We start from the raw sequence: 12,255 nt of genomic DNA on the forward strand, positions 1-12,255 counted from the left end.
TGTGGAAAGAGTATATATAGCCGTGGAATCAGATCAATAGAATTCTACCACTCACCAAGATGTGTGATTTGGGGCAAGTTATTGAACCTTTGGGAGCCTCAGTTTCCTCATCTGTAAAATGGGAATAGTAGTTTCTACCTCCTAGGGTGATGGGGAGAGTTGGAAAGATTGGCAGCGTCAACACCGGGTGGATAAATGGCAGCTCTCTTTGTTATGGCAAAGGTGGGGGTGGGGGAGGGGAGGGGAGGGGAGTGAAGGAAGAGCCAGTGGTTTGTCTCCAAGGCACATGCAGCATAGAATCCACTTATTGTTTTTCAAATTAATTTCTACCTGCCCCAGTGAGGTGTGTGCAATAAAGACCCAGAGTCCCTTAAATCACTTTCTCAAAAACTCTCTCAAAGAAAGGACAGTTGGGCAAAAATGGAACACTGTATCCAACACCTTTGTCTGAAATCAGAATGCGGAGCTTGAGGTCCAATCCTGCCACCGCCGTGTCTGCGCCGAGCTTGGGGAGGGTGGGGGGCAGGACGCACGTGGGAGGGCACCCCTGCAGTAGTAGCAGAGGCAGTGGGGGACCTTGGGCAAGTCCCTTCACCTGTAATGTAGTGATGCTTTAAGAACTGGGATAAGATACCCCCAGCTCCAAAATGCTATGACTCTTTATGCAAAATATGAAAAACACATTCAGCAAACAAATGTGTCAGTTCTTTGAGGAGGGGAAGTGGTAATAATCAAAGCAACAATGCACCATAAAATGCAGCCTGGATAGGACCCTGTCGCTTACCCCTGGAAGCTGGTGGGAGCTCCATCCATCAGGGTGGAGGCAGTTCAGCTGACCCAGTGCCCTATCGGGGATGGCAGGAAGCCAGGAAAAGGAGTGCCTCCTCTTTTCATGGAATAGTCTCCATGTTCTTGACTATTTCATGGAATGGTCTCAACAAGCTTGCTGTTACTAGAAGTATATTCCCAGGTACCTTTCTAGACATCTCAGGTGTTCCTCATTCAGGCAGCCTAAAGGCAGCCATTGTGCAGGGCACGTTGATCACAGACCCCAGAGCACACCTGTCCCTGGAGGTGGGCACAGAATACAGAGCAGAGGATGTACCGCAGCACTCAGGTTGTGGAGGGAATTGTCTCCTGGAAGGTCCCAGGCAGCCGTCAGCAGGAGCTTGGGGCCATGAGAAATCCAGCTTAGAGAGGCCCTCTCCGGGGGCTGGGGCTGGGCACGCTTGGGGCCATGTGTGCGGACCCTCTTCACAGCAGTTGGAGCTTCACAGCGCTTGGAGTTGCAGACCTCCGTGCAGCACACCAGGGTACCTGGATGAGGCAGCTCGCGGCCGGAGGGGACCACCCAGCCCCATCCCACCCCCCAGGGCCAAGGGCACCAGTATCCCAGACCCTTGTAACTCTGGCCTGGAGGAGGAGGGATGAGCCACCACCCACTGGTACCCCTCTGTCTAAGCCCTCATGTGAAACTCTACTCCCTCGCACTGTGCCAGCTTCTGAAGTCTTAAAATATAATGTAAATAAATATCTACACAATTAACTGTGGTCTTAGTAAGCATCTCGCCTCGAAGCAGGGATTATCAGACAATGAGGCTTGTTGTCCCCCCAGGGTCCACTACTTTCCAGGACCTGCTTCAGCCCAGGTGTGATTCATCTGCGTGAAGCTCACATTCCAAGTGCAGCGTCACCCTGTAGGTTTTGCCTCCAGAATCTTGGTAATGTTGAGCACAGAGACTTAACAAGTCAAAGGCGGGCAAAGAGCAGAGCCCTGAATTGAACAACGCTCCTCGGGCCACGGGAGCCTAAAGAAGCATCAGGTGGAAACGTCTGTGGCTAAGAACTTCCCTGACAAGTTCAAGGGGCCGCCTGCAAGGCTGCAGGAAGCTGCCCCTCCTGCCTGATCCCGGCCTGCAGAGATTCCCACAGAGCAGGGAGATCCAGAAAAGCACCCACTTCTCACGATGATGACGGTAAATCAAGGACACCTGATCCTTTGACCTTTGGAAAGCATGAGAATCGCCTCCGTTCTGTGAAGCAGGTGTTCTTGTGAACTGCAAACTTTCAGCAGCATTTTTACCCTCAGATCTGGTGCATTCTGTGCGCTCATGTCCCTCTGCCTGTCTGCGCACTGGGGTGGAGGTGGATTTTCCCTAAGCGGGAAGACAAAGCCAGGACCCGGCCTGTCTACGCGATGCATACTGAGACTCCTGTAGGCCTGGGGCGCCATGTTTGTCTGAGGAGCCCTCAGAGCCTGAACCATAAACCAAGGTCGGACAGAGAGGAAGCAGCGTGGCCACTGATGCTCTGAGAGGAGGAAAGAGGTGCCTTCCCAGCCGTTTCCTGCAGGGTCCACTGGGCATCTCAGCTGCAGGCCTGCCTCTGCATCCATCAGGGTTAGCCCTGGTTCCTGCAGAGTCTGGACTGGGGCAGTCTGGTGAGCTCGGCCTCCACCGACAGGACATAGCTTGAGAAGGAAGCCATCCAACAAACAGAAGCGAATGTAAGTCTGATTCCACTGCAAGGGCAGGCTGAGCTGGCCCTCTGTACTTTAGAGCTCCGTTGGGTGTGCAGGACAATTGTATGTACAATGTGTATGTGTTTAATAAGCAGATGGGTGGACAAGACAGAGAGAGAGAGAGGGAGAGAGGGATGATGATAGATAGATAGATGTGTGTGTGTGGCTTCACGTATTCAACTATTACCTGTTCTGAGAACATATACTACAGTTGCCCCCAACTGGCCTCCCCAGTTCACTCTCTCTCACCTTGATTTCATCCTCAATCCAATATCTGAAGTAATATTTCAAAACCCATATAAGACCCTGGGATTCTCCTGCTTAAACTCTTTCACTAGGAGAAATAGCAAACTCCTGAATATGGCCTAGGAGGCCCTGCCTGGAGGACACCCGCCTCCCTCTCAGAATAAATAATAGTGGTTAACCCTTTGCTGATTGACTTAGTATGTGACTTATACCCTAGTTTTATTAAATGGAGAGGTTTAACCTGAAAACTTGTAATCTAAACTGATGTATGTGTCTGGCATACAGCTAAGAAATGCTTTTTTAAAAAATTGAGATATAATTGATGTATAACGTTGTGCATGGTGTTAATTTGGTACATGTATGTATTGCAATATGGTTATCCCTGAAGTCTTAGCCAACATCTCTGTCACGTCACATAATTATCATTTCTTTTTTGGGGTGAGAACATTTAAGATCTAGTCTTTTAGCAACTTTGAAGTTTATAATACAGTATTGGGGGCTTTTTTGTTGGGTTTTGTTGTTGTTGTTGTTTTAAATTTTATTTAAATTTTATTTTTTTTGGCTGCGTTGGGTCTTAGTTGCGACACACGGGATCTTAGCTGCTGTGCTCGGGCTTCTCTTTAGTTGTGGTGTGCGGATTTTTTCTTCTCTAGTTGAGGCACGTGAGCTCAGTAGCTGTGGCACTCGGGCTTAGTTGCCCAGCAGCATGTGGGATCCTAGTTGCTTGACCAGGGATCCAACCCACGTCCTCTGCATTGGAAGGCGGATTCTTTACCACTGGACCACCAGGGAAGTCCCTGTAACACAGTACTGTTGAATATACTCACTGTGTTGTGCATTAGATCTCCAGGACTTATTCGTCTTCTAACTGCGAGTTTGTGCATTTTGACCAACATCTCCCCAGTTCCCGAACCCCCAGGCCCTGGTAACCTGGTAACCATTAAATCTCTGTTTCTATGAGTCTGGCTTTTTTAGTTTCCACATATAAGGGATATCATGCAGTATTTGTCTTTATCTGATTTACCTCAGCATAATGTCCTCAAAGTCCATCCGTGTATTGCAAATGGCATTATTTCACCCTTTCTTATGGCTGAGTAGTATTCAGTGGTATATATGGGTACCACATCTTCTTTATCCATTCATCTGTTGTTGGACATTTAGGTTGTTTCCACACCTAGGCTATTGTAAATAGTGCTGCTATGAACATTCGGGTGCGTGTATCTTTTCGAATTAGAGTTTTCATCTTTTCTGGATATATGCCCAGGAGTGGGATTGCTGGATCATATGGTAGCTCTATTTTTAGTTTTTTAAGGAACATCCATACTGTTCTCTATAGTGGCTACACCAATTTACATTCCCACCAACAGTGTAGGAAGGTTCCCTTTTCTCCACACCCTCTCCAGCATTTATTACTTGTAGACGTTTTGATGATGGCCATTCTAACCAGTGTGAGGCGATACCTCATTGTAGTTTTGATTTGCATTTCTCTAGTAATTAGCGATGTTGAGCATCTTTTCATGTACCTGTTGGCCATATGTATGTCTTCTTTGGAGAAATGTCTATTCAGATCTTCTGCCCAGTTTTTGATTGGGTTGTTTATTCTTTTGATATTGAGTTGTATGAGCTGTTTGTATATTTTGGATATTAACCCCTTGTCAGTTGCATCATTTGCACATATTTTCTCCCAGTCCATAGGTTGTCTTTTTCTTTTGTTGATTGTTTCCTTTGCTGTACGAAAGCTTTTAAGTTTGATTACGTCCCGTTTGTTTATGCTTGCTTTTCTTTCTTTTGCCTTTGGAGACTGATCTAAGAAAATATGCCTATGATTTATGTCTGAGAATGCTTTACCTATGTTCTCTTCTAGGAGTTTTATTTAGGTCTTTAAACCATTTTGAGTTTAGTTTTGTGTGCGGGTGTTCTAACTCCATTGATTTATGTGTAGCTGTCCAGCTTTTCCCAACACCATTTGTTGAAGAGACTGTCTTTCCTCCATTGTTGTTCTTGCCTTCTTTGTCGAAGGTTAATTGGCCATAGGTGTGTGGGCTTATTTCTGGGCTCTCGATTCTGTTCCATTGATGATGTACTTGTCCATTTTGGGGGGGCACAGTCGTCTTGACTCCCATCTCAGGACATATTGAATTAGGTGCTATTACCCTGTCCTTCTTCCTAGAGGAGAAAATTTGGAAAATGAATCAGACAGGATGATAAGCAGAGAATGACTTTCAGTACTGAAAAAGGACAGAGTAACCAAGGAAAGTTTCTGGAGTATCTTACCTATTCAGCACCTCGCTTTGTGCTGGAGAGGGAAGGGGAAATCTGCAGGCCTTCTGGCTTCATGGGTAGCTGGAGTCAAGATAGTCTGAGAGTGGAAAAGACAGAATAAGTGAGAAGAGCGTCTAGATTGCTACAGGGAGGCTATAAAGAGCAAACTCTCACAAATTAGAGTGGTAGAGTGACTTTCAATTCCATGGAGACAGAGTGAGGGTGACATACCATAATGATCTGGACAGCCTTGCCCCTCCCACAGCCCAAAGATGAGAACCACTTGGGGGACAAGGCTTCATAGTTTGAAGGAGCTCGGAGGTGAGTTCTGACACTTCTTTAGGTTAGTTAGGACGTGGGGTGGGTCTGATATGCGTTTCCTGGGTTTCCAGTGAAGGCTGCTGAGAACCGCGGTCCAGCCCCCGGATGACTCACATCATTTATAAAACAAAGTCAAGTTACAGTCTGAGAATGGTAGGAAGGGAAGTGGCTTTTCCACCTCATCATTCATTACATCCATCCAAACCAGAACCTACAAACATGTCTTGCCTAATTATTGTTAGTTTGTTTACAGTTTGTTTTATTCACTTATTCCGTTTACCCCTTTGTGCTGTGATTCCTTCATTTAATTCATTAGATGAATTAGGGATGTAAATCTGTTTCCTAGCTCAGGTGAAGATGACGAGTTGAGAATAAGATTCCAGTTTGCAGAATTCACCAGCAATCAGCAACCACTTCTTTCCCATTTCCTCTCCCTTCAACACATCAGCATGTACAGATGCTCCTGGGACTCAGTGAATTTATGCTCAGACCGGGGGCCCAGTTGTATGGAGATTCACTAAAAATTGACTTGACAAAGAAAGCCCACTTGAGAAATTTCTCTTCCATTGAAACGTCTTTCCTTACCGAGCACGCAGGCCTGAATGCCGTGGGTCTACGTTTTGCATCTTCTTAGCCAAAGCAAAGCAAGCCCTCAGGACCAGAATGAACCACATTCTGCTGGCATAGGCTCATCTTTCGTGTTGAAGATTTGGAAATAAATGGAATCCGGAGGCTTTTCCTAAAATGAAAAAATGTTTTCATTTGATAGTTTGGACAAATGCTAGGTTTCTAGAAGGACAGAGTTGATTATCAAGAAAGGAAGATCTGAAGACGCTTTTTTCCTTTTCCCCAAAAGGCTTTTAACAACAGGTGGTCGTGGCCGTTGCCATGGGTCACAGCCCCTTTCCTGTCCCAGGCCGAAAGCATCCCTGCCCAGACAGTGGTCAGAGCTCTAACTGACCAGGCCTCTGTGATTTGGCATCAGAGGAGATGCTAAGATTCTAGTTTTTAAAGGTATCTAGTTTCTGAAGGAGAGGTGCCAGACCATGACTAGACTGAAGCCCTGTGGGCATATAGGACCAAGAATGGGAGCCTTTCAGAATGATGACCCATAAGGGGTGCCTATTACAGAGGCAATTCAGCGCTGAAGAATCACACATCAAAAGATGTTGCTCACATACAGTTTCGGGCAATGTGCTTGAGCATAGATTCCTGCCCTAGCTTATGAGCAGGTCCTGCATTTTATAGGCATGTTGACAGGAGAAGAAACTGCTTTGGTGAAACAGGATAAATAAGAGGAGGCTGTTGGTGGGAGGGTGGGCCTGCCTTTATGCGCCGTTATGTGCCGTGGGCACCGGATGAACACTTAGCACAAACAACCAAATTGTATGCACTGAGTTTAATCCTTTTTTTCTGTGCTGAAAATAAAAAGAGATTCCAGAAATCTAAATGCCTGTTAGCCATCTCTATGTTTTTAACTGTTTTTGTCAGAAGAAAAGATATTGTTGAACGATAGCTGAAAGCCTCAGCCCAGCCTAATTCCAAACGCAGGCTCTGCGGGTTGCTGCCTAGAACTGCGTAGAGGGCAAGCTTCCATCGTTCTTTAGATGAGCCCCGTCAAATGAGCTTACAGAATAAGCCTGTGCTTGCAGCAGCTTGCCTTCTAATAGCCAAGATGTGTCTCACGTCCACCTGGGACACGATGAGCATTTCAAAGTACAGATAAAGATGTTGAGTTCCAGTTCTCTTCTCTGAATTGTGTTCATTCCCCTTGAAGGCAACATATAAATCTTCTAAATAAATTGCTCTCTGGCCAGATTCATGTCACCTCTTCTCCTATGCCCACACATTCCTGTAATCAGAAAGTTAACATTAACTCAAGTAACTTTTATTTATTTATTTATTTATTTATTTATTTTTGGCTGTGTTGGGTTTTTGTTGCTGCGCGCGGGCTTTCTCTAGTTGCGGCGGGGGCTACTCTTTGTTGCGGTGCACAGGCTTCTCATTGCAGTGGCTTCTCCTGTCTTGGAGCATGGGATCTAGACACACGGGCTTCAGTAGTTGTGGCACGTGGGCTTAGTTGCTCTGGGGCATGTGGGATCTTCCCGGACCAGGGCTTGGACCCGTGTCCCCTGCATTGGCAGGCGGATTCTTAACCACTGTGCCACCAGGGAAGCCCTCAAGTAGCTTTTAAAAGAGCTGTCTGGGGACTTCCCTGGCGGTGTGTGTTCGAGCCCTGGTCCGGGAAGATCCCACATGCCCCAGAGCAACTAAGCCCGTGCGCCACAACTACTGAGCCTGCACTCTAGAGCCTGCGAGCCACAACTACTGAGCCTGCGTGCCACAAATACTGAGCCCACGTGCCACAACTACTGAAGCCCGTGCACCTAGAGCCCGTGCTCCGGAACAAGAGAAGCCACTGCGATGAGAAGCCCGTGCACTGCAACGAAGAGTAGCCCCTGCTCGCCACAACTAGAGAAAGCCCAGGTGCAGCAACAAAGACCCAATGCAGCCAAAAATAAATAAATAAATAAATAGAATTAAAAATAAAATAAAAGAGCTGTCTGGGAGGAGTCAGAGAACCCCACAGAGAGAAAGCGTAGTGAGCAGATGTTTGAGTATTCTCTTCCTTCTTCTACTCATTCCTCTGGCCAGCTCACCTAGCAACCTGCAACCGCTTCTCTCTCCCTTATTTTGTTTCAGCTCCATGAATTTTTGTCCCCATGGTTCCCAGGGGATCCATTTCCCGAAGCCACTGATGATTCCAGTTTCTCTGTCCTTATGTTACCATTTTCCTGCATCTTCCAGCTACTTCTTGCCATCCGGTTCACAAACGTTCTACTTACCTGTTAGACATGATTCCACTGTGAGCTGAAATGACATGAATTGACAATGAGGTTGTAAGTCCCGTAAATATACACCCGCCAGAAAGCTTTTAGAGTTGTTAAGGTAGATGTAAGTAAGCGTCTTATTACAAGGCCCCTAGCCTCTGGCAGTCACCAGTTTATCTTCTGTCTCCGTGGATTTGCCTGTTCTGGACATTTCATATAAATGGACTTATATAATGTGTGGCTTTTTAAACTTAACTATAGTTGATTTACAATATTGTGTTAGTTGCAGGTGTACATCTTCAGGTTTTCCATTATAGGTTATTATTAGATACTGAGTATAGTTCCCTGTGCAGTACAGTAAATCCTTGTTCTTTACCTATTTTATATGTAGTGGTGTGTATCTGCTAATACCATACTCCTAATTTATCCCTCCCCTTCCCTTTCCTTTTTGGTAACCATAAGTTTGTTTTCTACGTCTGTGAGTCTGTTTCTGTTTTGTAAATAAGTTGTATTATTTTTTGGGGGTTCCACATGTAAGGGATGTCATATAATATTTGTCTTTCTCTGTCTGACTTCACTTAGCATGATAATCTCTAGATCCATCCATGTTGCTGCAAATGGCAATATTTCATTCCTTTCTTTATGGCTGAGTGATGGTTCATTGTATATATGGACCACATCTTCTTTATCCATTCATCTGTTGATGGACACAAGTTACTTCCATGTCCTGGCTATTGTAAATAGTGCTGCTATGAACATTGGTGTGTATTATGTGGGTTTTGTGACTACTTTCTTCCACTTAGCACAATGTTTTCTGGGTTCGTTATGTTGTAACATGTATCAGAGCTTCATTCCTTTTCCTAGACAAATACTACTCCATTGTATGAATCTGCCACACTTTATTTATCCAGCCGTCAGTTGATGGAGATTTGTTTCCACATTTTGGCGGCTGTGAGTATTAGTGTGTAAGTTTTGTATGGACATATGTTTTCCATTCTCTTTGGTATATATCTAGGTGTGGAGTTGCTGGCTCACGTGGTAACTATACGTTTAAGTTTTTGCAGAACTGTTTTCCTCAATGGCTGCACCACTTTATATTCCCACCAGCAATGTACGAGGGCTCCAGTTCATCCACATTCTCGCCAACACTTGTTATTGTCTGCCTTTTTTTTTTTTTTTTTTTGCAGTACGCAGGCCTCTCACGTTGTGGCCTCTCCCGTTGCGGAGCACAGGCTCCAGACGCGCAGGCTCAGCGGCCATGGCTCACGGGCCCAGTCGCTCCGCGGCATGTGGGATCTTCCCGGACCGGGGCACGAACCCGTGTCCCCTGCATCAGCTGGTGGACTCTCAACCACTGCGCCACCAGGGAAGCCCTTGCCTGCCTTTTTTATTATAGCTATCCTAATGGGTGCAAAGTGGTGTCGCACTGTGGTTTTGTTATGCATTTCCCTAATGACTAAAGATGCTGAGCGTCTTCTTATGTGTTTATTGGCTATTTGTAAATCTTCTTTGGAGAACTATTCAAAGCCTTTACCTATTTTTAAATTGGATTATTTGTCTTTTTATATTAGATTGTAAGAATTCTTTATACATTCTGGATATGACCCTTATCAGACATATAACCTGCAAGTATTTTCCTAATGCATTTTTATCTAATTTTCTCTTCTTTTGTCATTGGAAGAAACAGAAGAACTAAAGATTCAGTATGACACTCCAGTTGTACATATTCTTTGTCAATGTCCTTTTGCTTCTTCCTTTTTTTTTTCTTTCCCTAACTTTTAAATTTGGGCTTTTTTTTAAAAAAAAAAAAAGATTTTTTAAAATTGAAGTATCTTTTGCTTCTATAAGCTGGGCCTTCCCCATGAGAAAAACACACAATTGAAGTAACTTTCCTGAGATTATACAGAAGTGTACCTAAATTATCTAGTGTGTAGAAATACTAAGAAAATGTCTGACCAAGGAAAGAAAAAGATTTTAATTAATCCGTTACGAAGGGATTTGAGAAGGAAAGCTGATACTCTAATAATGTAAAGGAGATACTGATAATGAATTCAATTGAACATTAATGGAATTAGGCATCCTTTGTACAAAGGAACATACTAACTATGGCATTGAGAATGAGAATTTGTCCTTCAAATGATATTCATTGAGCACTTCACTGATGCCAGGCGTGCATAGGTAAGACTTAAGAGACACAGGCTCCTCCCTGCTTATTTGCCATTGGTCATTTGAATCCAGAGAGTGAGATCTAACACATGACCACATATATAAAGGGCCCCCCTTTGTTAAAACCATGCCCTTCCACAACAGGGGAGGAGTAGAATTCCACATTGTAGCTGTGATTTCCACCAGCTCAGCATCTTTACTTCCTGTCTGTCCATCCACCTCTCCATCCTTTCCGTTTCATCCAACTCAACCTGACTTGGCCTTCAAATGTAAGATACTAACCTCCTGAAAGTTCCTTCCATTCTTTACTGCTCTATTCCCATCTTAAGGCTGTGTTCAAATTTTCTAGTCCCAGTAATTGTTCCCCAGGATGCATTTCATTTTCTGTCTGACTTTCTTTCTTTTCACTCGTGAGGACTGCCTGGGTCTCAGTCCCTGGGCCCAGACCCAGACCCCTCCCTCCGAGAAGACCACTCGGCCCCCTTAGTCTGCCAGGACAGGCGGTGTTTGCACACGCACCCGGCCCCTTGCTGATCCTGCTTCACTCACTTCCTTTCCGCCTTTTTCTTCTGGTTGACTGAGCTGCAGGCAAATGTGACTCATGCAGCAGCAAAGCTTTCCCTGGAAAATGGGACAAGACTCCGATGTACTTAGAAGTGCTTTCAGCCTGGCAGAGCCCTGTCCATCCACTCCTGCCTTTCATTTTCCAGGTTAGGAAACTGAGGGCCTGAAAGCCGGAAGACAGACGAATGGATAATACGGTATTCAGTTTCCGTAACATCCCCTGTCTCCACCGCACCATCTCTGCAGCTGGCTCTCCTCCTGGCCCAGCACCCCCTGCCACCCGGCTTCTGCTCTCCCTGTCCACCCCGTCTTTCCTTTCAAGTGAATGAAGTGGTCCAGCACCAGGCAGCTTCCCCTCTTCTAGTTCATCGTTTGCTGCACACCTCTCAGCAAGGTAGACAATAGGATTTTGGAAAAGAACAACTGAACCTTCAGTGCAGGGATGGGGACGCTAGGTAATGTGTGTGTTACACGTTAGACTAGAGAGACAGCCCCTGGAGGTGCCGTGATGCGGGATAAGGAAAAAAGCTGAGAGCACTCTGAGGGTTCCTGACTCTGTGGGGGCTGCTGTCCTATTTCTTTCTTTCTTTTTTTGGCTGTGCCTCACGGCATGCGGGATCTTAGTTCCCGGATCAGGGATCAAATCCGTGTCCCCAGCAGTGGAAGTGCAGAGTCTTAACCAGTGACCCACCAGGGAATTCCCTGCTGTGCTATTTCAACATCATCCAGGCTGAGGCCAGGGGGACCATGGAGTTAAGATGCTCAGGTGGCCGCAGCTGAGCACTGCACCCTGCCGGCCCAGGGTGGGGTCTCAGCTGAGCTGGCAGATGGCAGAGGGAGCTTGGCTGGATCATGGAAGTGGTTGCAGGGCAGCATCCGGTCAACAGGCCAGCACTGCCGGGGAGGAGCTGCCAGGGCACCCCAGCCAGCACCCAGGAAGATCATCAGATGGTGGGGATGAGGTGTCAAAGGATCCCCATAGTGACTCCACGACCACATGGTCCCAATCTGGCTGCTAGCTCAGGGACTGGGAACATGACTGACGTTTGATTCTGGAACCCTCTGGCCTGGGAACATCACTGAGGTTTTCTTTCTGGAACCCTCTGACCAGCTTTGATTCTGGAACCCTCTGGCCTGGGAACATGACTGAGGTTTGATTCTGGAACCCTCTCGACTTGGGACATGACTGAGGTTTGATTCTGGAACCCTCTGTCATGGAACATGACCAGGTTTGATTCTGGAACCCGCTGGCCTGGGAACTTCACTGAGGTTTGATTCTGAAACCCTGTGGCCAAGGAACATGACTGGGGTTTGATTCTGGAACTCTCTGCCCTGGGAACATGA

At 46.1% G+C, this 12,255-nt stretch overlaps 1 protein-coding gene across 2 annotated transcripts in view; it reads left to right on the plus strand.

Moving 5' to 3' along the window:
* Positions 1–12,255, plus strand: part of CREG2 (cellular repressor of E1A stimulated genes 2) — a 44,748-nt gene that overhangs the window by 3,694 nt on the left and 28,799 nt on the right. Inside the window, exon 3 of one of the 2 annotated variants that reach the window (XM_029231437.1) lies at positions 1,616–1,817. The exons of the other annotated variant lie outside the window; for it this stretch is intronic. Within the exon in view, the coding sequence (XP_029087270.1) occupies positions 1,616–1,655 (40 nt within the window). The 3' untranslated portion in view covers positions 1,656–1,817. Of the gene's footprint in view, positions 1–1,615; positions 1,818–12,255 lie in introns of those variants that run through there. 2 annotated transcript variants of the gene reach the window in all.

The sequence above is a fragment of the Monodon monoceros genome, unplaced genomic scaffold, assembly GCF_005190385.1.
Source record: "Monodon monoceros isolate NGI ecotype Baffin Bay Population unplaced genomic scaffold, NGI_Narwhal_1 Super_Scaffold_19, whole genome shotgun sequence".
Classification (NCBI taxonomy): domain Eukaryota; kingdom Metazoa; phylum Chordata; class Mammalia; order Artiodactyla; family Monodontidae; genus Monodon; species Monodon monoceros.